The sequence below is a fragment of the Saccopteryx bilineata genome, chromosome 9 (assembly GCF_036850765.1).
Source record: "Saccopteryx bilineata isolate mSacBil1 chromosome 9, mSacBil1_pri_phased_curated, whole genome shotgun sequence".
Classification (NCBI taxonomy): Eukaryota; Metazoa; Chordata; class Mammalia; order Chiroptera; family Emballonuridae; genus Saccopteryx; species Saccopteryx bilineata.
The window spans coordinates 82,261,316-82,285,143 of NC_089498.1; the positions used below are offsets into that span (position 1 = coordinate 82,261,316).

The 23,828-nt window shown below is 59.2% G+C and overlaps 1 protein-coding gene across 11 annotated transcripts in view; it reads left to right on the plus strand.

Moving 5' to 3' along the window:
- ZMIZ1 (zinc finger MIZ-type containing 1) overlaps positions 1–23,828 on the plus strand; it is a 244,863-nt gene that overhangs the window by 216,994 nt on the left and 4,041 nt on the right. For 9 of the 11 annotated variants that reach the window (XM_066243544.1, XM_066243545.1, XM_066243551.1 and 6 more), the window contains 15 exons: positions 702–919; positions 1,874–2,072; positions 2,970–3,260; positions 6,613–6,795; positions 7,921–7,998; positions 8,648–8,822; positions 9,260–9,401; positions 12,047–12,257; positions 13,325–13,430; positions 14,380–14,540; positions 15,571–15,638; positions 15,946–16,014; positions 16,802–17,046; positions 18,383–18,549; positions 22,398–22,658. In XM_066243544.1, the coding sequence (XP_066099641.1) occupies positions 702–919; positions 1,874–2,072; positions 2,970–3,260; positions 6,613–6,795; positions 7,921–7,998; positions 8,648–8,822; positions 9,260–9,401; positions 12,047–12,257; positions 13,325–13,430; positions 14,380–14,540; positions 15,571–15,638; positions 15,946–16,014; positions 16,802–17,046; positions 18,383–18,549; positions 22,398–22,658 (2,574 nt within the window). The remainder of the gene's footprint in view (positions 1–701; positions 920–1,873; positions 2,073–2,969; positions 3,261–6,612; positions 6,796–7,920; positions 7,999–8,647; positions 8,823–9,259; positions 9,402–12,046; positions 12,258–13,324; positions 13,431–14,379; positions 14,541–15,570; positions 15,639–15,945; positions 16,015–16,801; positions 17,047–18,382; positions 18,550–22,397; positions 22,659–23,828) is intronic. The other 2 variants (XM_066243552.1, XM_066243553.1) reach the window with 2 other exon arrangements.

Sequence of the window (23,828 nt, forward strand, 5' to 3'; positions counted from 1 at the left end):
CCAGGCTCTCCCCATCGGGAAAGACCAGTATTCGGGGCACACCCAGCTGTGGACACGGCTCCACCCAGGATGGACCCACCCCTGCCTCTGGCGGGCAGCATCTGGGCCCTGGTCACTCACTGTCTCATCCTAGGGCCTTGGGGGGAAGAGCTTGCATCTCACAGACAGCAGGGGGTTCTTCCCTAACCCTTGTTTACTTTGGCTGAATAAACAGAACTTCCTGAGTGTTAATGGCCTCAGGGCTCCAACATCAGGATCATTGACCCTGGATGACCTGGGTTAGATTTCAGCAAAATGTTGAAGCTAAATTTATGACAAACCCCTAGTCAGCCCTGCCTCTCAGCCAGAATTCTGCTGCCCTCCATTGCTGGCAACTTGGGCTTCTCTTTGCATCCAGGCCTCTGGGCATCCAGGCCCCCCTGGATGGGGGGAGGGCTCAGAGGTCCAGGGCTTCCCCACCTGCCACCCTCCTCGTCCCAGGGGCTGAGGCCCCTTCCATGTGCCTGCTGCCAGGCTGGGTAACTCCCTGTAATGATGTGCACTCAGGGAGCAGACAGTGCCCCTCCCTGTCCTCCCTCTTTCTCACTATTGCCCCCCTCTGCTTCATTGTCTCCGCTGCCTCCCCCACTCCCCGATTTCTCCTTTTACGTCTCCATGTCACCTGGTCACCTGCTTGGGTGATAACCATTTTCTGCCCACAGGTACTCGGGAACCCTATGGCCAATGCCAACAACCCCATGAATCCAGGCGGCAACCCCATGGCATCGGGCATGACCACCAGCAACCCCGGCCTCAGCTCCCCCCAGTTCGCTGGGCAGCAGCAGCAGTTCTCAGCCAAGGCTGGTCCTGCACAGCCCTACATCCAGCAGGGCATGTACGGCCGGCCCAACTACCCTGGCAGCGGGGGCTTCGGGGCCAGGTGAGCAGGGCTGGTCGGGGCCGCGGCCTTCAGAAGCAGTGGGCGGCCTTGCCCTTCGTCCAGGAGGAAGAGTCCAATTTCAGTTCAGGGACCCGCTTTCTGGCCTGCACGGTACAGGCGAGCCCTGGCCCACTGCCACCCTCAGCTATCCCACCAGTTGAAGGGACTTAGTCATCCCCCATTCTTGGGGCCTCTGCTCCCTGGCACTGCAGCAGCAGCTGGGTGGCATTATGACAGTCACCAGGCCTGTGAGGATAGAAGGATCACATTCATCAAAATGAATCTTCTCCTCATATCTTTGTAAGTTGGCACAGCTGGATCAGGGAGCTCAAGAGCAGCCGTAGACGGGGTGCAGGGAGGTCAGCCCTGCCCTGCTGGTTGAAGAGGCCAAGCTGTGCAGAAGCTGAGAGTCCCCTGGTTCCAAGGGAAGAGGGAAAGTTCAAGGAACCCCAGAAAGGGGCTCGGGATGTGGGTGAAGCAGAGGCAACCATGCCTCTTGCCACCCTGCTCTGTCCGGGATGTCCTCCTTGGCCTCGCCCCTCCCCGCTCCCAGGGCTGACCACAGCCCGGCCAATGTCATCGCAGGCGGGAGTTACACACAGATGCTGTACTCACCCAAGGCTGCGTGCACAGCCCACCAGCAGCCTCTGGAGGACAGTGGGCATGCTGCTGGGTCCTCTGCCAGAGGAGCCGAGCAGGGTGGCTGAGGTGCAGGGATTTAACGCACATGAACGTGAGCGCCAGCTGGCAGAGCCAGGGCTCCAGGAAGACAGCCGCTTAATGGTCGCCCGGTGGCATGAGTGGCTGTCAACCCACAGGAGGCCCTGTCTTCCCTGGACTCTAAATTAGACACCTCCCCCCGTCTGAGCTGGTGGCAAGAGGGCCTGGAGTGATCACATCCTCCCCTTCCATTCCAGCCCAGCCTGATCTAAGTCTTCCTTCTCCCCCTTGCAGTTACCCCGGGGGTCCCAATGCCCCCGCAAGCATGGGCATCCCTCCGCACACCCGGCCACCTGCTGACTTCACTCAGCCTGCAGCTGCCGCCGCAGCAGCTGCAGTGGCGGCAGCGGCAGCCACGGCCACAGCCACAGCCACAGCCACTGTGGCCGCCTTGCAGGAGACACAGAATAAGGATATAAACCAATACGGACCGGTAAGGGCCCCTCGAGTCCTGGTCCAGCCTCGCCCAGCCAGCCGGCACACAGCCCCCCAGGAGTCAGAGTTGGGGTGTTGGTACCTAAGGGGCCGTGTATGCTGAGGGAGCTGATGGCGTCGGGGCACACTGGGTCGTCTTAGAGGCACATGGAGGGTGTGTGTTAGGGTGTGGACTTGTCTGGTTGCGTGTGGTGTGGGGACTGTGTGGGGGCTTCTGTCTGCTCTGCGTGGCTGGAGGCTCCTGTGCATCCACAGACGGGCAGAGGTTCCATAGAGCTCTCTGGGGCCCTGCTCACCAGAGAGGGCTCAGTGTCTCCAATAGCCGTGTCACCAATCTGTGCCCTGAAAGCCAGTGCTCCCCTAGTCTGCCTGTCTGTGAATTCTGCCCTCCTGACCTTCAGAAGGATTGGGCATGGGTTGAGGAGGGGGCATCCCCCACAGGAATGCAGGATGGGGACAGCAGGGCTGGTGGGCAAGGTGGGAACTGGGTCTGGCCACAGGGATGTCTCCATTTGGCCAGCGACCAAGGCTGAGGACAGGGCTTCCAGGAAAAGGGCTCCTGCCTCCATCCTCATCCGCCTCCATCCTCCTACGTCCTCCCACCCCTGCACCCTCTTACCCATTCTCTGCCTGCCTCCTTGGAAATGCTGCCTGTGCATCGGAGTGACCGTGCCCCACCCCCTAACACCCTTTGAGCTGCATCTCTCCTGTGCGGCCTGCAGAGGGCAGCAGTGAGCCCAAGAGGCTGGCTGCTCCTAGGGGCCTGGTGACCAGTGGCAACCACACAGGAAAGTGCCCTCCCACCCCAAGCCCCCCGCCTATCTACCCTTCCCTCCCTGCACTTTCAATGCATGTGGCATTTTATTCTTTTTTTTTTCTTCTTCTCCCGTTGAAGGTCTGTTCCTCTTTCCAGATGGGTCCCACTCAGGCGTATAACAGCCAATTCATGAACCAGCCCGGGCCGCGGGGGCCTGCCTCCATGGGGGGCAGCATGAACCCTGCAAGCATGGCTGCTGGCATGACACCCTCGGGGATGAGCGGCCCTCCCATGGGCATGAACCAGCCCCGGGCGCCAGGCATCAGCCCCTTTGGCACACATGGGCAGAGGATGCCTCAGCAGACCTACCCGGGCCCCCGGCCCCAGTCCCTTCCCATTCAGAGCATAAAGAGGCCATACCCAGGAGAGGTGAGTGTGACAACAGGCAGTGGGTTGGCAGGGTGGGAGGAGGGCGGATCCTGGAGCTGAAAGACACCAGGCTTGTGGGAAGTGCCTTGAAAAGGGCGTGGATTGGTGCTGGAAAGCCTGGGCCGGAAGGTGGAGCCCAAGGAGTCGGTGCTCCTTGAGTTAGGACCAGCTCCGCGTTTCCCAGCTGGAAGACCTTGAGCAAGTCGCCTCTCTGAGGCTCAGCGTTCTCTTTTTTAAGTGAGAGGAGGGGAGATAGCGAGACAGACTCCCGAATGCGCCCCAACTGGGATCCACCCTGCAACCCCTGTCTGACGCCTGTGTTCGAATCATCTGAGCTACCCTCAGCACCCAGCCAACACTCAAACCAGTCGAGTCCCTGGCTGTGGGAGGGGGCAAGGGGAGGGAGGGGAAGAGAAGCAGATGGTAGCTTCTCATATGTGCCCTGACCAGCAATCAAACCCAGGACGTCCGCACGCTGAGCCAATGCTCTATCCACTGAACCTACCGGCCAAGGCCTGGCTCAGCATTTTCATTTGGAAAAGGCAATGGCACTCCAGCCCACCTCCTGGGACTGCCTAGGCGACCTGATGAGGAGGCACGCGTGGGGCACTCCACCCTGGGCTGGCACCCTGGGCACTGAGCAAGCAGCAGCCTCTGTTAGTGTTCACTCTTGTCTCGGTGCAGACACTAACTGGGTCCCTTCGTTAAGGGACTGCAATTCCATAGGTCTGCAGTCCTCACAGCCACACGAGGACTTCTCCACTTCCCTCCGCGAGTGAGACATGAGACAATCCTGTAACTGTCTAAGGCGGGGCGCGTTGGAGAAGTGAGTGGAAGGCAAACACCACGTTTCTGTCAACAGTCAGCTGCTCTGTTGGGAGCAGTGCTGCCTCTCAGGCTGCTCAGCCAGCTCTGCCAAGGTCTCTGTGAGGATTTAGGGAAGTAAAATCCATGCCTCCTGCTCTCTGGGAACCAAGACTTTAGCAGGAAAGATAAAGTCTAAGCAGGAACCCACAGGGGGACGTGTGGCAGAGTGGACGGAACTCTGTGAGGGCAGAGGAAGGAGGCCGTCTGGAGGGAGTGAGCGGGACCTCCAGTGAGCACCTTGAGTCGGTAGCCAGTGGCCTGTCTGGGTGAGCTGCAGAACACACGGGGACCCGGAACCCCAGCCCGGTGCACGTTCCTCAGGAGCCATCTCCACCCTTCACACGGACAGAGCCCCTCCCTGAGCGTGTCCCCTCACTCTCTGCTGTGTGCCCATTCCCAGGTCAGTCCACCCCGTTTCAGAACTGCGGCCTTCAGTGTGGGCTCACGGTGGGTTTAAAACCCAAAGACCTTACGTTCCTTGGAGGTCTGTCAGGTTCTTTCAGCATTTACCTGCGCTCGGACAAGCAGGTGGCTTGGCCATGGGGGAAGTGTCCTGCGTCTGCAAGGGGAGAGGTCGGGACCTCCAAAAATACCCAGGGGCCTGGGTCAAGCCCTAGCACGCCTTCAGGTTGGCGCCAGAGGAGGAAATTGGCTCCCAAGACCCTGGCTGTTCGTGGGGGACCTCGAGCCGTTGGCCTCCCGCCCATGCACAGCCGTCTCAGCCTTCACTGTGCTCAAACTCCTGCCATGCCCACCGTCTGGGCTGCTGGCACCCAAGGAGGTGCTGATGGGAAAGGCAGTGGGACTCCTGGTCATCAGCCTGACGTCGGCCCAGCGCCTGCACCCTGTCACACTCCCTGGCTGTTGCCTGCCATAGCAGGGCACACCAAAGGCTCTCGACTATTTGTACTAAGCCAACCACTTCCTAGAACACTGATGCTACCCAGTACAAAACACCCAGCCCTGGGCTGTGACGCTGGGTGTCACAGCCTGCAAAGCCTTACCCTGCCTGGGAAGACTGGCCTCACCTTGAAATGCACTCTCACAGCATTTTTGAATTGCTAGACTTTTTGGGTGGGGACTGGAGTCAGGTCACTTGGTCCCATACAGCAGTGGCGGTCAACCCGGTCCCTACCGCCCACTAGTGGGCGTTCTAGCTTTCATGGTGGGCAGTAGCGGAGCAACCAAAGTATAAATAAAAAGATAGATTTAACTATAGTGAGTTGTTTTATAAAGATTTATTCTGCCAAACAGCGAAAATCCGACATAAAGTACTTGGTAAGTAATTATTATTATATGCTTTAACTTGCTATAACTCTGCTTTATAAATTTTATAAAGTAAAGTGACTTCCCTACTTTATAAATCACCATTCCTGTGGAACCAGTGGGTGGTTAGAAGATTTTACTAGTAACAGAGACACAAAAGGGGGCAGTAGGTATAAAAAGGCTGACTCCCCCTGCCGTACTGGACTCCCTTCTCCAGCCTGGGGCAGGCTGCAGCCTCCGTTTCTACCCCTCCAGGGATGTGACGGGAACCTTCCTGTCACTCAGCAGCCGCCATGTCACTACACTGAATTAGACAGTTTTTCAGCACTGACCCAGACCTCACGCGCACTCTGGCCTTGATCCCCTGGTCCTTCCTTCCTCCCTTCCTTCCTTCGTTGAGCAAGTATTTATTGAGGGCCTGTTTTGTTCCAGACACTGGGACACATCCGTCTCCTGGACCTCTGAGGCCAGAGGACAAAGAGACAATATACAAGGAGTTTTAACAAACAGGAGAAGAAACCGCTGAACTTGCAGGACATAACAGCTTGGGTGTCTGGGCGGCAGGTGGCCCTGAGGGTCATTTAATCTTATGGATAGAGAAGGTGACCAGACTGTGGAGACCAGCATGAGCAGGGGGCGTGTGCCATCTAGTAGATCTCCAAGGACGGACCCTGCCCCTCCCTCTCCCTGGAGCTGCCTCCTCATCGCTCTGGAGGGCCTCTCCCTAGAAGGGTTTTCTGAGCCCTTCAGCAGCCTGGTTCTCCTGACCTCTGCACAAATGGTCCAAACTAAACATCAGTGTGTTCGGCACAATGTGGGGTATGGGGACAATGTCCTCCAGGCTCAGCCTCAGAATGCAGCAGTGGGGTCACCTTTCTGTGTTCTCCTGTCACATACCACGCACTAGAAGAGACACAAAGGGAACTGTAGAATCAAGCTCTCACATAATGGCATGAACAAGAGACTTTGAAAGGACCCCAGAGCTCAGGGGCATGGTACATCTAAAAAGACAGCTCTGAGCCAGATGGACAGACTGCAGTATCCCTGCTTCTCTGGGCAGGAAGGGTCCCAGAGCTTCCCCTCTCTCTTCCAGGGGGGGAGGGCACCTATGAGTAGGAAACAGCGGGGCAAGGAGAAGAGGTGGGCAGTCCCAGCCTTCCAGGGAGTGGCTCAGTCCAGGACACTGACGACTTCCCCACTTCTCTCTCTGCCGCCACAGCCCAACTATGGAAACCAGCAATACGGACCAAACAGCCAGTTCCCCACGCAGCCAGGCCAGTACCCCACCCCCAACCCCCCACGGCCACTCACTTCGCCCAACTACCCTGGGCAGAGGATGCCCAGCCAGCCGAGCACCGGGCAGTACCCACCCCCCACAGTCAACATGGGGCAGTATTACAAGGTGAGTCCCACATCTCCCCCCCACTGTAGGTGTCCCCTGAAGTCACCAGGGGGTAGGCAGAGATTTCTGGGTATGTACTCCTGTGCTCAGCTCTGCATATAGAGACTGGCTTCTCCTGGTTTCTGTTTTCACAGGCTCAGATGATGGTTTTCCTTCTTTTACTATTTACAGCACAAGCAAGATAATAATAATAATGAAGAAATACTTTTTCTTAAAAAAAAAAACAAAGGGAGAGAGATGAGAAACATCACCTCGTAGTTGCAGCACCTTAGTTGTTCATTGATTGCTTCTCATACATGCCTTGACCAGGGAATTTCAGCTGAGCCAGTGACCCCCTTGCTCATGCCAGCGGCCTTTGGGCTCAAGCCAGTGGCCTGACCATGGGGTTACATCTATGATTCTGCACTCAGTTGGCGACCTCAGAGTTTCAAACCTGGGTCCTCGGCTTCCCAGGCTGACTATCTATCCATTGCACTACTGCCTGGTCAGGCAGAAATGCATTTTTTAAAGAAAAAGCATCCTGAGTTTATTAACATTTCATTCTAAACCTTGTTTCTCTACACACGTTTGGGCACCAATGTGTTACATAGTTTCTATGACTGGATTTTTCATCTGTTTCTTTCACAGAACCTGGGGTGGCGAACCTGTTACTTACTGCTACAGTGTCTCCATGGTTCTCACTTTTAATGGCTGCCTAACATTCCCCTGAGATAACTGTGCCAGATTATCCTTCCCTTTCTGTGGCACTTGGATTTTTTTTTTCTGATTTTTCTCTTTTGAAATAATACTGTGATGAATATCTTCAGGACCATAGCTTTTGCTTTCTTTGGGATTGTGAGTGAAAAGACTGGAAATGTGTTACAATTATTTGCCAAGGAATTGTGCCAACCTACATGACCACCTGCTGTGTGTAGTTACTATTTTTGCTCCAAGTTCAGCACACTAGGTGTTTCTATTTTTGTAAACTCTTCTGCTAAATAGGGACAGAGCTAGGCGAACCACCTGCTCCCCGCCAGCACGGTGGGCCTCCTCAGCATCCCTTGGACTTCGGCAGATTTTCATTGCAGGAGGGAGCAAGGGCTCTCCTGCCTTCCACTCATGGCATTGTTTATCTTGCTTTAACAGCCAGAGCAGTTTAATGGACAAAATAACAGCTTCTCTGGAAGCAGCTACAGTAACTACAGCCAAGGGAATGTCAACAGGGTACGTTCTGAGGAGCTGTGACCTGCGCTCTGTCCCCACCCAGCCTCTGGATGTTAGCAGGGCCAGTGGGTGGGGGTGCATGCTCAGGCCGGGCTCTGGGCACAGAGGTGCCTGGACAGATGATTGCAGCTCCGGGTGGGTGAGTCAGAGACGGATGTGGCCCTGGCCAGTCCTGGAAGAAAGCAAGGTGAAGGCTCAGACAGAGGGCGGGCTCCTGGGGAGCCAGCTGCCCCATGCTACTGTAGGCCTGACTGCATCTGGAGGCCCCAGTGGGCTGGCTGCAGGTGCAGGGTGTGGCCTAGAGTCATGATTTGGGCTTGAGCTAGCACTTTCCTCCCAGGGCTGCATCAGACAGGTCCTCCATCACCCTGAGCCTGAGTCCCCACTTGTCAAATGGGTTGGGTTGCCCTCCATCCCCAAGGAAAGGGTGGGAATACCCTTTCCAGGCCCACCTGTCTTCCGGGGGGGGGGGGGGGCAGAGGCCTGACTGCAGCCAGGAAGGAGGGAATGCTTTTCCTGGGGGCTCTCCTGAGGAGGAGCAGGAGCGAGGGCCCTAGGACCCTGGCTTGCGTGGGGTATATGTCCACAACCGTGGCTCCTTCTGTCTCTGTGACCCCATAACCTGTGTGTGGTTTCTCTTTCCCTCCAGCCTCCCAGGCCAGTTCCTGTGGCAAATTACCCCCACTCACCTGTTCCAGGGAACCCCACGCCCCCTATGACCCCTGGGAGCAGCATCCCCCCATACCTGTCCCCCAGCCAAGATGTCAAACCACCCTTCCCACCTGACATCAAGCCAAACATGAGTGCTCTGCCACCCCCCCCAGGTGAGTGCTCCTCCCCTGTGTCCGACCAGGGGCTGGAAGTTGGCCTGCCTGTTGGCCTGGGCAGCAGGAAGGGCAGGAGGGCTGGGAAACAGGGCTGCCACAGCCCTCGTCATCTGCCTGAGCGCTGGAGGCTGGGAGGAGGCGGCTGGGCTCCGGAGCAGGGGTGGGGGAGGGGGGTGCAGAACCAGGATGAGTGGGACGTGGGGTGCGGGGATGGTCGGAACGGGTCGGGGAGGTTGGAAGAAGTGGTGGGCTCCCTGGTGGGTACCAGGGCACCAGCTCCTGTGGCCCCGTTTATGCCCACTCCTGTGTGTTCTTCTAAGCACATAGCCAAGTGTGCATGTGATATGGGTGAGCGAGCCCCACCCTGGAGCCCGTGCTTCTGTGCAGCCGGGGCAGCCAGAGGCACGTGGCTCACAGGCTCCTCCCCTCCCCAGCCACTCACAATGACGAGCTGCGGCTCACGTTCCCCGTGCGGGATGGCGTGGTCCTGGAGCCCTTCCGCCTGGAGCACAACCTGGCCGTCAGCAACCACGTCTTTCACCTGCGGCCCACAGTCCACCAGACCCTGATGTGGAGGTGAGTCTCAGGGCAGGGGCCCACAGTCCACCAGACCCTGATGTGGAGGTGAGTCTCAGGGCAGGGGCCTACAGTCCACCAGACCCTGATGTGGAGGTGAGTCTCAGGGCAGGGGCCCACAGTCCACCAGGCCCTGATGTGGAGGTGAGTCTCAGGGCAGGGCCCACAGTCCACCAGACCCTAATGTGGAGGTGAGTCTCAGGGCAGGGGCACACAGTCCACCAGACCCTGATGTGGAGGTGAGTCTCAGGGCAGGGGCACACAGTCCACCAGACCCTGATGTGGAGGTGAGTCTCAGGGCAGGGGCACACAGTCCACCAGACCCTGATGTGGAGGTGAGTCTCAGGGCAGGGGCCCACAGTCCACCAGACCCTGATGTGGAGGTGAGTCTCAGGGCAGGGGCACACAGTCCACCAGACCCTGATGTGGAGGTGAGTCTCAGGGCAGGGGCACACAGTCCACCAGACCCTGATGTGGAGGTGAGTCTCAGGGCAGGGGCCCACAGTCCACCAGACCCTGATGTGGAGGTGAGTCTCAGGGCAGGGGCCCACAGTCCACCAGGCCCTGATGTGGAGGTGAGTCTCAGGGCAGGGGCACACAGTCCACCAGGCCCTGATGTGGAGGTGAGTCTCAGGGCAGGGGCCCACAGTCCACCAGGCCCTGATGTGGAGGTGAGTCTCAGGGCAGGGGCACACAGTCCACCAGGCCCTGATGTGGAGGTGAGTCTCAGGGCAGGGGCACAGGCCCAGGCTGGGCAGAGAAGGCCCTAGTAGTGACACCCCCTGGGCCCTGGCATTGCCCCAGACCTATGGTAGACCGCCACCTTCACATGTTCAACAACATTGACTGGGCACTCTGTGTGAAGGCCCTAAGGATGTCACGGGGGACTTGGAGGTACAGAAGAGACAGACAAGCAACCTTCACATAGTGGCTCGAACACAGGGAGCAGCTGTCACTCGGCCTAGTCCGAAGAGAGTGGTTAGGGACGATTCCCCAGAGGAAAAGGTGGCTATCTCAGACCTAAAGGCTGAGAGGAGGGTGTTCCGGCAGAGGCCCTGAGCTGGCAAGGGGATCTTAGAGGGACTCGTGCCAGGGCAGGAATGTGGAGAGAGAAGCGAGAGGGGAGCAGGCCTAGATCAGGTCGACTGACCAGCCTTGCAGATCGCAGGCGGCTGGCCCGCAGCCAAGGCTGCTGCTCGAACACTGGGTCGGACGGGACTGCTGCAGCTGGTCCCTCTGCCCCACCTCCTCCCTGCTGGGCCAGGCCCCGTTCCGCACCTTCCACACAGAATCTTCGATGTTTTGAGTGGCCATGCTTGCTAGTCAGCCAGAGAAGCTGATTAGCCTGAGGGAGTTCTCACGGCCAGCAAGGGGCAGAGCTGGGACATGGGCTTGGTCTCTTGGATGCCAGAACCTGATGGTGTCTTCACCCTCAGTCCTTCCTCCTCAGGCAGGACTCAGTTGCCATGCCATGCCTGTGACCAGGGCCTCTCAGCTGCCCAGTGAGCACCTTGCAGTCTGAGATGGCACGTGCACACACAGCTGGCCGCTCAGGAGGGCTGCAGTGAGGGCCAGAGACAGCAGGGGTGGTGTGAGGGCTTGGGAGCTCAGATACTCGGGCAGCAGGGTAGAGAAAGACCCCTGTGCAGGGGCCCTGCTCGCCCACCCCTCCTTACCCGTGGGTGTCCTCATTGAAGAGCCTTCCTATAGTCCTGGCCACTGACCTTGCTTGGGTTGCATGCATATGTGGTCCTTGCTGACTGCTGGGGACTCCCTTCAGTGCTGTGTCTTCAAGGCCCACTCGGGGGAAACCAAACCAGACACACCCTGGCCTCGAGTCCTCCTCTCGCCCAGCGTCAGCCTAGGGGACGGGCATAGTAAGCCTCTCTGGGTCTTGTCAAATTAGTGTATTTTTGTTCCTATGTCCCTGGCCAGGGAACAAGCACCACCCTTATAGGGCAGGGGGCCAGGAGAGATTGTGGCCAAGGCTGTGGGCGTGGCTGAAGTGGATGAGTATATGGGAGTTATGGAGGAAATTGGGTTGCTGGGGTGGATTTTGATTGGAGGTGGGGCAGAGGGACTATGCAGGGTGAGCAAGGAGAGCTTGGGGAGGCCAGAGTAGGTATTGAGGCCAAGAATAAAGACCCTGGCCGGTTGGCTCAGTGGTGGAGTGATGGCCTGGTGTGCAGGAGTCCTGGGTTCGATTCCTGGCCAGGGCACACAGGAGAGGTGCCCATCTGCTTCTCCACCCCTCCCCCTCTCCTTCTTCTCTGTCTCTCCCCCTCCCGCAGCCAAGACTCCATTGGAGCAGGGTTGGCCCGGGCGCTGAGGATGGCTCTGTGAGCTCTGCCTCAGGTGCTAGAATGGCTCTGGTTGCAACAGAGCATCACCCCCTGGTGGGCAGAGCATCACCCCCTGGTGGGCGTGCCAGGTGGATCCCGGTCAGGCGCATGCGGGAGTCTGTCTGACTGCCTCCCTGTTTCCAACTTCGGAAGGATACAGGAAAAAAAAAGAAAAATAATAAGGTCCTGAAGGATTCGCGGGGCTGTGTCAAGTTAGGGATATATGGCCTGGCCAGGGGTCATGGAGGCCAAGGGCAGCCCACTGGCAGAGCTGACCCAAGCCCTGTCATGCCCTGCCCCCAGGTCTGATCTGGAACTGCAATTCAAGTGCTACCACCATGAGGACCGGCAGATGAACACCAACTGGCCGGCCTCGGTGCAGGTCAGCGTGAACGCCACGCCCCTCACCATTGAGCGTGGTGACAACAAGACCTCCCACAAGCCCCTGCACCTCAAGCACGTGTGCCAGCCGGGCCGCAACACCATCCAGATCACCGTCACGGCCTGCTGCTGTGTGAGTGTGTGGGCAGGGCTGAGGGCACAGTGCAGGGAGCTGTCCACGACCCCTGCGTCAGCCATGTTCTTGGGTCTCTGTTCCCTACTCCCCCAGGCACTGACGTGATCTTTCAGAAACATACTCCAGAAACATGCAGTGTCCCTGGGGCTATGGAGAAAGCCTCCAAGCCACCGTGCCTGGCCTGTCCCCTGACACCACAGCCTCCATGTGGTCTGCTCTCTCTCCTCCAAGTATTCCTAGGCACCCCTCCTGGGCTTCCTCGACACTTCAGTCCTCATCGGGTGAAGTTCTGTGTGTCCCTCAAAGCTAGGCTCTGTTCTAGCCTCATCTGAAAGAAGTTTTTACATTCTAACAATATTTCCCCCAGACTTAACTCCATAAGTCCGGAGTTATTGACTTCTTCCCTTCTTTAGGCAACTCACTGGCTCAGAATCGCACATGTCTGTAGCCCTCGGATCTGCGGTTCATTGCTCTAGGGCCACACCTGAGCCATGACTCAGTTCCCCAGAGATCAGGAGCTGGCACACAGGGCTTGCATGCAAGTAGATAGCCTACTTTGTTCTGGTAGCCTCTCTCGGGGATGCAGGAGAGGGAAAAGCTCTGGTCCTGCCCTTATGAGCATTGGAGCTCTGAGGCCTCTTGGAGACTGGAGTCACAGGACTGGGGATGCTATCAGAGTGAAGAGCCTGTGGGGCCTTGTGGGGATGTGCAGGCCTGGAGGACTTCCTGGAGAAGTGAAGACAGAGGCACCACCCTCAGGCGGAAAGGGTGGAGGTGCATAGTGGGACGCAGTGGTGGGCAGGATTAGAAAGTGAGGCAGGTTCCAGTCCTGATGCCCAGTGGTGACCCCAGCCTGGGTCCGTCAGCTCACAGGTCCCAGAACATATCCTGGTCCTTGAGGGCTTTCTCCACCAGGTCCCGGGGCACCTGCTGCTCAAATGTATCACTGTGGACATGGCCTCCTGGGGCCCTTTGGGCACAGGGCACCGAAGCCTGCGGAGGCTACAGAGTGGTAGGCCATGGGGGCCGTGGGACAGGGACTGAATGTGCACTCTTCCTCGCAGTCCCACCTCTTTGTGCTGCAGCTGGTCCACCGGCCATCCGTGCGCTCCGTGCTGCAGGGCCTCCTCAAGAAGCGCCTCCTGCCCGCTGAGCATTGCATCACCAAAAGTGAGTGTGTGAACCAGACCCCAGCCTTTTGTGGCCACCATCCATATGGGACCATCGGCTGCATGTGTAACGCCCTGGGGCCCGGAGTGTTCCCTGGCACCAACCCCAGTCCTGACTCCTGTCCCTCCACAGAGCCATGGGGATGATCAGAGGAGCAGGGTACTGTAAGACACAGTGGGAATCCTGACCCACCTGGCTCACATCACAGGATGTGAGGCAGATTCACACAAAATGCTATGGTGTGGACAGGCCGGGTGGGCTTCCTGGAGGAGGTGATTGTCTGGAACAATGGGAAGAACTGGAGAAGTGAGGAATCTTCACTGGGAGGGAAGCACAGGGGGGATTCAAGGCTGGTCTCCCAGCCCCAACAGCTCATGTCTAACTCTGGACGAAAGGACTTGGTAGTCCGTTCCTTTGGAGGGGACCCCAGGTGAGACCTCTGGGGGCATGCCATGCAGGGAGGTGCACCACTGCTCCCCCCATTCGATTATGTTTCTTCACATTGCCTCCTGCTCCCTGGAACCCTCCCAGGCAGTTAACAGTCCACTCTCATTTCCACACTTGCAGAATTCAGTGCAGAAGCGCCTGAGGGGGCTCTGCTGACCCAGATAATCAGTGGAGAAGTGCCAGATGGGGTTTCTGCAAGTTTTGCAGAAAGTCCCCTTCCCAGGGAAGACGGGGCTTGTTCTGCAGACTGGGGAACTGACACGGTCACCTCCCAGGTGCATGTGCATGCCACATGTGTAGTACGTGGGGGCTGCTGTTGCAGAGCGCTTAGTGGCCTAGGGCAGCTGGCAGGTCAAACTCCCCTTCACTACAGTTATTCACAGGGCCCCCCAGCTTAGGGGTGGAGGTAGAGAACTAAAGTATGTTTCAACTGCATGAGAGAGTGGGGGCGTGCCGAGCAGGGCCCTGCCTGGCTCATCCACCTGTGCCTCCCACCACACAGTCAAGCGGAATTTCAGCAGCGTGGCAGCCTCATCAGGCAACACAACCCTCAATGGGGAGGATGGCGTGGAGCAGACAGCCATCAAAGTGTCTCTGAAGTGCCCCATCACATTCCGGCGCATCCAGCTGCCCGCTCGAGGTCACGATTGCAAGCATGTCCAGGTGAGCCGCCCCACGAGAGCCACCTGGAGTCAGGCTGGGATGGGAAGGGTGGGCCGAGGGCCAGCAGGGCCTGTCCTGCTGCCTTCAGCCACTGATTTCACTCACTCACTTCAGCCGTCATTTGTCCCTTGAGCATCTTCCCTACGTGCTCAGGGCTAGGGCCCAGGTGGCTGCACACCTGGATTTAGTCAGTTCCTGCCCTGGCAGGTGTCGGATGTGAGCTGGAAATCCCACACAGAAGGTCGTAGCTGCTCCAGGACCTGAGAGCAGGGACTCCTCTGCCTGTTCACTGTTGTCTGTGTTCAGGCCTTGCCCCAAGCAGGTGCTTAGGAAATGAGTGGAACAAGTGACTGTCACAGTCGAGGTGGCTACAACAGAGCACTGGCACTGTACAGATGCAGGCACCCGGGTGGGAGAGTCACTGAGCTGCTCCGGGAGGGACCCCACAGAGGGATGTGAGCAGCCACCCGTAGGAACTGGGTGTGGGCCTGAAGGGCCGGCAGCAGGGAGGGGCAGCTTCGGGGCCAGGGCAGCTGCTCTCCCAGCCCCTCCCCTCACGCACCTGGCAAGGGCCTCTTCATGGGGCTCCCTCCCTGCCTCGGGGGCAACGTTGTGGGCAAGATGGTCCTCTGGTCACTTTGACACACTGATGAGTCACCATGTGTGCCCTCAGGTCCTAGGCTGGGCTGACAGGAAGACCGGAGTCCACGCCATCCCCAGCCTTGCTCATTGAAAGGGGCTGTCACAGGCACGGTCAGCGAGGGGTGTCTGCAGGGGGACCAGGAAGGTTTCTCAGAGAACGTAGGCACAGCAGTGGTGCGAGGAGGGCTGGGCAGAGGTGTACAGGGACAGAAAAGTAACCCCACTCAAAACCCAGCCCGGGGTCTCTGTCACCATCTGTCTCCCTCCCTCCAGGGAGGTCTTCATGAGGTCTCAGAAGCAGTAGCACTCTCACCAAAGCAATTTCTGAGAGTTCTGATCTCATGTCTCTGTCCTCTGTCTCTCTGTCTCCGCCTCTCGGCCTCCACAGTGCTTTGACCTGGAATCTTACCTGCAGCTGAATTGTGAGAGAGGGACCTGGAGGTGTCCTGTGTGCAAGTGAGTGACGCTAACCCGGTCGAGTCCCTCTGGCCTCCCTCTGGCCCTGCTCTTTGGGGTCCAGCCACCTCCACTTGCCCTAAAAGCAAAAGAGAGGGAGGAAGCAAACAGCAGAGGGCTCAGAGGACAGGAGCTGGACCCAGTCAGGATTTCTCTGCGTCCCACTGTCACCCGCGGCCCTCTCCTGTCAGTGCCTGCAGCAGTGGCCAGCAGCAGGGCGCTGTTGACTCCGTGCAGCGGGGTGGGCTGTGCCCCAGCCTTTCAGGGCCCAGGAGCAACAGGCAAGCCCTTTCTTCTCCTTTTGCAGTAAAACCGCTCTGCTCGAGGGCCTGGAGGTGGATCAGTACATGTGGGGCATCCTGAATGCCATCCAGCAGTAAGTGGGCCTCCCTGGCTAGGGCACGTGGGGCAGGGGGCGGGGATGGCAGCCTGGATTAGATGAGGGAAGCGTGGGAGCATTCCTGATGCCCCTAGGCTGGGAAGCCATGTGCCCATGTCTCTCGCCGGTTTTGTTTTATTTATTTATTATTTTAGCAGGGAGAAGGGAGGGAGAGAAATGAGAAGCATCAACTTGTAGTTTCATCACTTTAGTTGTTCATTGATTGTTTCTCATATGTGCCTTGACTGGAGGGCTCCAGCCTAGCCAATGACCCCTTGCTCAAGCCAGTGACCTTGAGCTTCAAGCCAGCGACCTTTGGGCTCAAGCCAACAACCATTGGATTATGTTGATTACCCCACACTCAAGCCATGAGCTCAGGGTTTCGAACCTGGATCCTCAGCATCTCAGGTCGACACTCTATCCACTGTGCCCCCACTGGCCAGACTTCCACCTTCCTGTGACTTTTCCTCTGGGGCTCTGTCCCTGGGAGGAGATGCACATCCAGAAAGGACCCTTCTCAGCCAGAGCAGGAAGTTGATACTGCTCCCAACAGCTACTTCCTGGTTGAGAGACCTGGGCCAAGTGCCCCGTGCCGGCCACTTGCTTTTCCTAGCCTCAGTTCCTATCTCTCGCAAGATGTAACAATCCCCTGTAAGTTTACCATCGGCAGGTCCTGGGAGGATGGGGGCAGGGGGCCTGGGCAAGGACACCGCAATATCTGTTCAAGCTTGTGTTCAAAGCTCAGCCCCCTGGAGCCTCAGCTCTGCCCCCTTTCTCCCCCCAGCTCTGAGTTTGAAGAGGTCACTATTGACCCCACATGTAGCTGGCGGCCAGTGCCCATCAAGTCAGACCTACACATTAAGGATGACCCCGACGGCATCCCCTCCAAGCGGTTCAAGACGATGAGTCCCAGCCAAATGATCATGCCCAACGTCATGGAGATGATTGCAGCCTTGGGCCCCGGCCCATCCCCCTACCCACTCCCGCCTCCCCCTGGGGCCACCAATTCCAATGACTACAACAGCCAAGGTGGGTGAGGCCAGACACGGAGGGCCAGGGGAGGGCACCCACAAGCTTCCAGTGGGGACACGGTCTTCTCTGCTGACGGTGGAGGGTGGGAGAGTGTGGTATGAAGCATACACTCCTTCCAAGTCGTTCCCACACCCCTGGGCTTGGCAGTGCCGTGCCTGGGCACCATTCCCCCATCTCCGTCCAGCTGCCTGGTTCTGTCTGGCACTGGGCTAGCTCCCAGCGGGACAGCATGAGTGAAGGACTGGGCCGTGAGACAGGCTCCGGCCTCTCCCACCCAGCCCTGCCCGACCTGCTCTTCTGACTGCTGGAGTTCCCGGTAACAGTTCCTTAACTCCAGGCAGACAGGTGTCGAGCCCAGGGGCTTCAGAGCCTGCTTTGCTGGGCGCGCCGCACCTCTTCCCCAGACTGAGTGTCCACGAGGACCAACGGAGTGCTCTCACCTGCGGGTCTCTACCCTTCCCCCAGCCCTCCCATTTCTCTGTCATACCTGTACTGTCTCTGTCTCTGCAACTCTCCCGCCCTGCCAGGGACAGTCCAAGGGCTTAGAGCTCCAGCCCTTGGCCGCCAAGGTCAACGTCACTGCCCTCTTGCTCTCTGCTGCTCGGACCAGGCTTCACCCACAGGGCCGTTCCTAGAAAGTACTCACCCCCTTCAGACACAGCGGGTGGCAGCTTCCCCCCAGGATCCTGCTCTGAGGTCCCCAAAGCTCCCGGGGAGGCCCAGAGAGGTTAGTCCACCCAGCCAGGGTCCCACAGCATGTCAAGGGCCCTAGCTTCCCAGCGTGCTGTTCCTCTGACCTCCCGCTCTAGGCCTGGGTCATCCAGTGACCGCGGGCAGCCATATGGGGCAATGCGGAAGCAGATCTAGGGGTCTAGCTCAGCATCTCCTCGGAGATGCAAGGCTAGTCCAAGGAGACTTGGGCCTCATTCCATACGCCCCTGCCCACAGGAACAGCCCACGCCTTTTCCCCACTCCGCCCCGTGTAACTGGAGAGCAGCACAGGCCCACGCCTTTTCCCCACTCCGCCCCGTGTAACCGGAGAGCAGCACAGGCCCACGCCTTTTCCCCACTCCGCCCCGCCCCGTGTAACGGGAGAGCAGCACAGGCCCACGCCTTTTCCCCACTCCGCCCCGTGTAACCGGAGAGCAGCACAGGCCTGGGGGCTGACCACTGCAGAAGGCTGCACCGCTGCCCACTGTGCAGCCTGCACACGAAGGCTGCAGGAGCCGGCTCGGGCCTCAGGGAAGGACACAACTCGGTTCTTCATTCCGTACCACCTGCTCCCCAGGGGTGACCTTCCCTCGAACTGACCCAGCCAATTTGTTTCCCCCAGGCAACAACTACCAGGGCCACGGCAACTTCGATTTCCCCCATGGGAACCCCGGTGGGACCTCCATGAACGACTTCATGCATGGGCCCCCCCAGCTCTCCCACCCCCCCGACATGCCCAACAACATGGCTGCCCTCGAGAAGCCCCTCAGCCACCCCATGCAGGAAACTGTGAGTACCTCTTCCTCCTCCCCACTGGCCCCACGGCCGCAGCCTCTGCGTGAGGCTGACAGGGCAGACGGCTCCCTGGGACCTCTCTAATGTTTGCCTAGTTCTCCCTGCCAGGCAAATGGGAAGAACTAAGAATTGGATTTGGGGGCTTAAAGGGGAGTGAGGGACCTGTGATAGCCTGTCTGCATCCTTGGCCCCAGCTGTTTCACCCAGGACATCAGATTCTCAGGGGATGGAAGCTCCAGGCTACTTCCTATACACCCCGTGTACGACCTCACACACAGTCCCCACAAGCGCACACCCACCCTCTCCCCCACATGCACTCTCCCACCCTCTCCCCCACATGCACACTCCCACCCTCTCCCCCACATGCACTCTCCCACCCTCTCCCCCACATGCACTCTCCCACCCTCTCCCCCACAAGCGCACACCCACCCTCTCCCCCACATGCACTCTCCCACCCTCTCCCCCACATGCACTCTCCCACCCTCTCCCCCACATGCACTCTCCCACCCTCTCCCCCACATGCACTCTCCCACCCTCTCCCCCACATGCACTCTCCCACCCTCTCCCCCACATGCACTCTCCCACCCTCTCCCCCACATGCACTCTCCCACCCTCTCCCCCACATGCACTCTCCCACCCTCTCCCCCACATGCACTCTCCCACCCTCTCCCCCACATGCACACTCCCACCCTCTCCCCCACATGCACACTCCCACCCTCTCCCCCACATGCACACTCCCACCCTCTCCCCCACAAGCGCACACCCACCCTCTCCCCCACATGCACTCTCCCACCCTCTCCCCCACGTGCGCACTCTCCCACCCTCTCCCCCACGTGCACACTCCCACCCTCTCCCCCACAAGCGCACTCCCACCCTCTCCCCCACATGCACTCTCCCACCCTCTCCCCCACATGCACTCTCCCACCCTCTCCCCCACATGCACTCTCCCACCCTCTCCCCCACTTAAACACACTTTCACACTATCTTATTGTACTTGGCCACATAGAATTTTGTCCCAAACCCAGGTGCTTACTCCCTAGGGGTCCAAATCCTTAGGGTATCACCACCTCTTGTAAAAAGAAATGCCAGGAAATCTACTTACCCTGCGAGTATCTACTTCTTGTCCTGGTTTGCCTGGTCACTCACACATACCCCCATTGCTGAGGAAGCCCCTTGCGGGCAGGGTGTACGCTGCCATCCAGAGGCCTCCCCTCTTCGTAGCCCTGACGGCAGAGGTAGGTAGCCAGTGAGCACTGGACATTTCCCCTCGAATTAGTGGATATTTTCTTAGCCTGTGCTCCAGACTGAGCCTTGTGCCTGATGGAAGCAAGACAGACACGGGCCTTTCACTAATGGAGTCAGAGTTCTAGCAGGGCTTGGATAGGGGAGGAACAGCTGGGGTTTGGGGAAAACTGAGGCCCAAGGGCTGAAGGATTGAGGCTTCAGAGCTTCTGTCTGTTGAGAAGGAGCAGGAAGAGGGCAGTGAGGGGCTGCCAGTGGGTCTCAGACCACTCCACCTTGAGAGAAAGGTCTGGGGCTTCTGCAGAAGAGTCCTGTCTGGCAGCAGGGTTGGATGGATCTACACCAGGAGGTGCCACTCAGGCCCTCTGCTCCTTCCTCACATGGCCTGGAAGGAAGGGGCCTCTGGACGGTAGTGTTCCACACACCTGACGTGGAGCTGGCCCTGCCACTGACACGGGGCCTGGCCTGTGGGCCAGAGCTGCCTGGTTCTTAGTGACAGTTAACCGGAAATCCAGGCAAGGGATCCTACAGCAATTTTCCCAAAGGACCCCAGAATGCCAAGTCAGAAGTAGCTACTTTCTTGGAGTTTCAGCCACTTTTTACAAATTACTTTCTGTCCTGTGGGGCTTCTGACTTCTGGGGACCTCTCTCCTGAACCCCTTTTACCAGCCTTGCTCCTCAGGACCCCAGCTGTCCACATCCAGCAGCCCACACCTCCCACACGTTCCCATGTTGTGCATCCTGAGCCCCCGCAATTCCTGGCACTGGCAAGTGGCAGCAGGCTGTCATGTGCCTCTTGGGCCCAGCAAGGCTTTCCTTGCCTCATTAGCCCCACACCTGAGTTCTTCAGAGGGACCTAAGCCTGGGAGTTAACACCACCCCCCAGGATGTCCCCCAAATAGACACTGCCCTTCCCCCTTCACTGGGCTCTAGAGAGAAGTACAGCTGCATACGATGGGGTGGTGCTGGCAGATAAACTTCCCACCCCTGCCCAACCACAGCAGCCTGCTCCCAGCTGAGCACACTCCAACCAGGTGCTGGTTCACTTAAGGACTCTCCCATGCCAGGTGGCAAGTTGATGGGTATTATCAGCAGGTTCCAGAGAGTTCCTGCCCCTCCATATCCTGAGACACTCCAGCAAGATGTCAGGGCCAGAGGGGACAGCTGTATCAGCACATCTGGAGACCGTGTCCTGGGCTGGGTGCCCCAGAAGTGTGGAGCCCCTTCCTGAGCCAGAATGGGCACTGCGAGGCATCCCCAGGGGTGGGTGGGAGTCAGGCTGGCCTTACAGCAACAGCAGTGGTGGCCATCCCTCCAGCCTCTCCTGGGTCCTCTTACCTCAGGGATATTCCGCAGTTGGTACCCTTGGGTCATCTGCGCTCTCATGGCCCAGACTCAAGGGGCACTATGCTCTGAGAGACCACCTGGACCATAAGCAGAGGCCCACAGCAAGGCCTGGAGAGCAGCTTTTAGGGAGACAGGAAGAGGGAGTAGGGTCTAGAGAAAATCGGGGGGGGCATAAAGACTCACTTGGAAAGGACAGCCTGGCGAGCCGGTGGGCTCCCCTTCACCAACAGAGTGCAGGAGGGGCTGGGTCGTCAGTCAGATGTGCTGCGGGTGAGGTGGGGGCTGCGGGTGGGGTGAGGGCCGGGACTCAGCCTTCCGCTCCGAGACCTGAGCTCTGAGGCAAGGGTGCTTGGGGACAGCAGACAGACGAGCAGGGGAAGTGTAAATCCCAAGTGCATTCCGGCCCCTGGCCCCTGCCCACAGCCCCGTGTCCAGGTCACATGCACACGGGAGAACACGGGTCCTCATTTGTCGGAGAAGCGCCCCCTGCGCCCACCTTAGCAAGCAGCCTCTTGGTGAGCCTTGGTGCCCCAGGAGGTGTGGAGTGGCTGCTTCCCTCAGCACCCTAGGGTGGGCCTGCTGCCGACCAAGTCGGTGGCCAGGAGGAGAGTCCAGCAGGGCTGAGAGGCCCCTCTGCTCCTCTGACCTCGGCTCAGTTCTCCCTGCCCCAGCGCCTCAGGCAGGGCTTGTACTGAGGCTCTCAGAGGAAACCCATGTGCCCGGTGCCGCCCCTGCCCAGGGCCCACTTGGGGGGCACAGACCCACACCTGAGCTGCACGCCTGCCCCATGCTGTCTGTCCATGTCTGCTCTCCGCCACCCTGGCCACGGGGCCTGCCCTGTGCTGCCGGCAGCACCGCTCCCTGAAAACATGCCCATTTTGCTTCTCCATCCTGCCCTCACTGTTGCTCATCGTGCGTCCAGGCTGGGGAGGTGGAGGGGCCTGAAGGGGCCTGGACCCCCCACTCAGTGTCTGTGCTTGTCTCAGAGCCCCTGGCCATCGCCCTCCCGGGCCCACGCGGACTCAGAGGCCCCTTCCCCTGCCTTGCTCTCCACTACCCCCCTGACTGGTTTTGGGGGAGGATTTTGTTTCTCTGTGCCCCCCCCAAAATAAGCATTCAGCTTTGTAAAGGGTGGCTCTGTTTTGGGGGTTAGTTATTCTCCTGGTTTTGTTTGGTTTTCATTTCTCCAGGCATCTCGTTGCTGTACCTCGTCACCTCACCTTTCTTTTCTCCTGCTCTCTCCTCCTCCACAGATGCCACATGCTGGCAGTTCTGACCAGCCCCATCCCTCCATACAACAAGGTTTGCACGTCCCTCACCCCAGCAGCCAGTCAGGGCCTCCATTACATCACAGTGGGGCTCCTCCTCCTCCTCCTTCCCAGCCTCCCCGGCAACCACCACAGGCCGCTCCCAGCAACCATCCACACAGCGACCTGACCTTTAACCCCTCCTCAGCCTTAGAGGGTCAGGCCGGAGCGCAGGGAGCATCCGACATGCCGGAGCCTTCGCTGGATGTAAGTTGGGGTCCCCCCTTGCCCCTGGGGCCAGGCCTGGCGCCCGGGGACCTGCCCAAAGAGCAGGGGTGGGTGTTGACGGCTCAAGGCCCCGGGTGGAGGAGGTGTAGCTGTGAGGGGGCGGGTGGGCGGTGTGTGGGCCCGGGCAGCTTGCCTCCCCCGGCTCCAGCCCAGCAAAAGCCCACAATGGGGAAGCCTCAGTGAGGGTCCAGTGTCCCCTTCCGTACCTGCCAGCCCCCGCCCCTCCTCCTGCTGGCCGCAGCCCTGCAGCCGGCCGGGCCCCTCTCCCCAGCCCCGCCCCTCCTCCTGCTGGCCGCAGCCCTGCAGCCAGGCCCCGCCCCTCCTCCTGCTGGCCGCAGCCCTGCAGCCAGGCCCCGCCCCTCCTCCTGCTGGCCGCAGCCCTGCAGCCGGCCCGGGCCCCTCCCCCCAGGCCCCGCCCCTCCTCCTGCTGGCCGCAGCCCTGCAGCCCAGCCCCGCCCCCTCCCCCCAGGCCCCGCAGAGTCCCTCTGGGCCCGGTCTGGAGGCAGCACAGGAGGCTCCCTGCCCTTCTTCCCACCCCCTCTCCCACATTGAGTTTGCCATCTCCTTGTCTGCCACACTCTCTGGCCTGAGCCAAGGCAGGGGCTGGGTGACAGAGCCCTCTGTCTCCCTGGTGTGTGTCTGTCTCCAGTTTCTTGTCCGTGTGTTGTTCATGGCCTGTGCTTCTGCTTGCTCCATCGCTCACTCTGAGAGAGGCCTGAGGTCACATGGGGGTCACTGAGGTGGAAGTGGGTGTCTGGGCGTCAGGTCTCCCACCTGAGGCCGGGTGGTCTGGAAGCTAGGGACAGGGCGACTGGCCAGGGCTGGACAGGAGGAAATACATCCCAGCCCTTGGCTCTAGATTCCCAGAAAGGAGGCCAGCCATCTCGGCCGCGCCTGTCCTGCACACCCCGGTGCCGCTGTCATCCTTGGCCTCAGCAGTGTCGGTCTCTGTGGTGAACGGGTTCACTCAGTGGTGCAGTCACCTTGGGTTCTTGCCCAGCTCTTCTCCACAGACCAGGCCGGGCAGGGGGTGCCTCTGAAATCATGAGATTCCGCGTGACGTGAAGACTGCAAGGACCTCAGGGTAGAGGGTAGGGATGGTCGGCAGCCTCTTCCCAGGGGCCACAGTCAAGGACAGTGCTATCAACC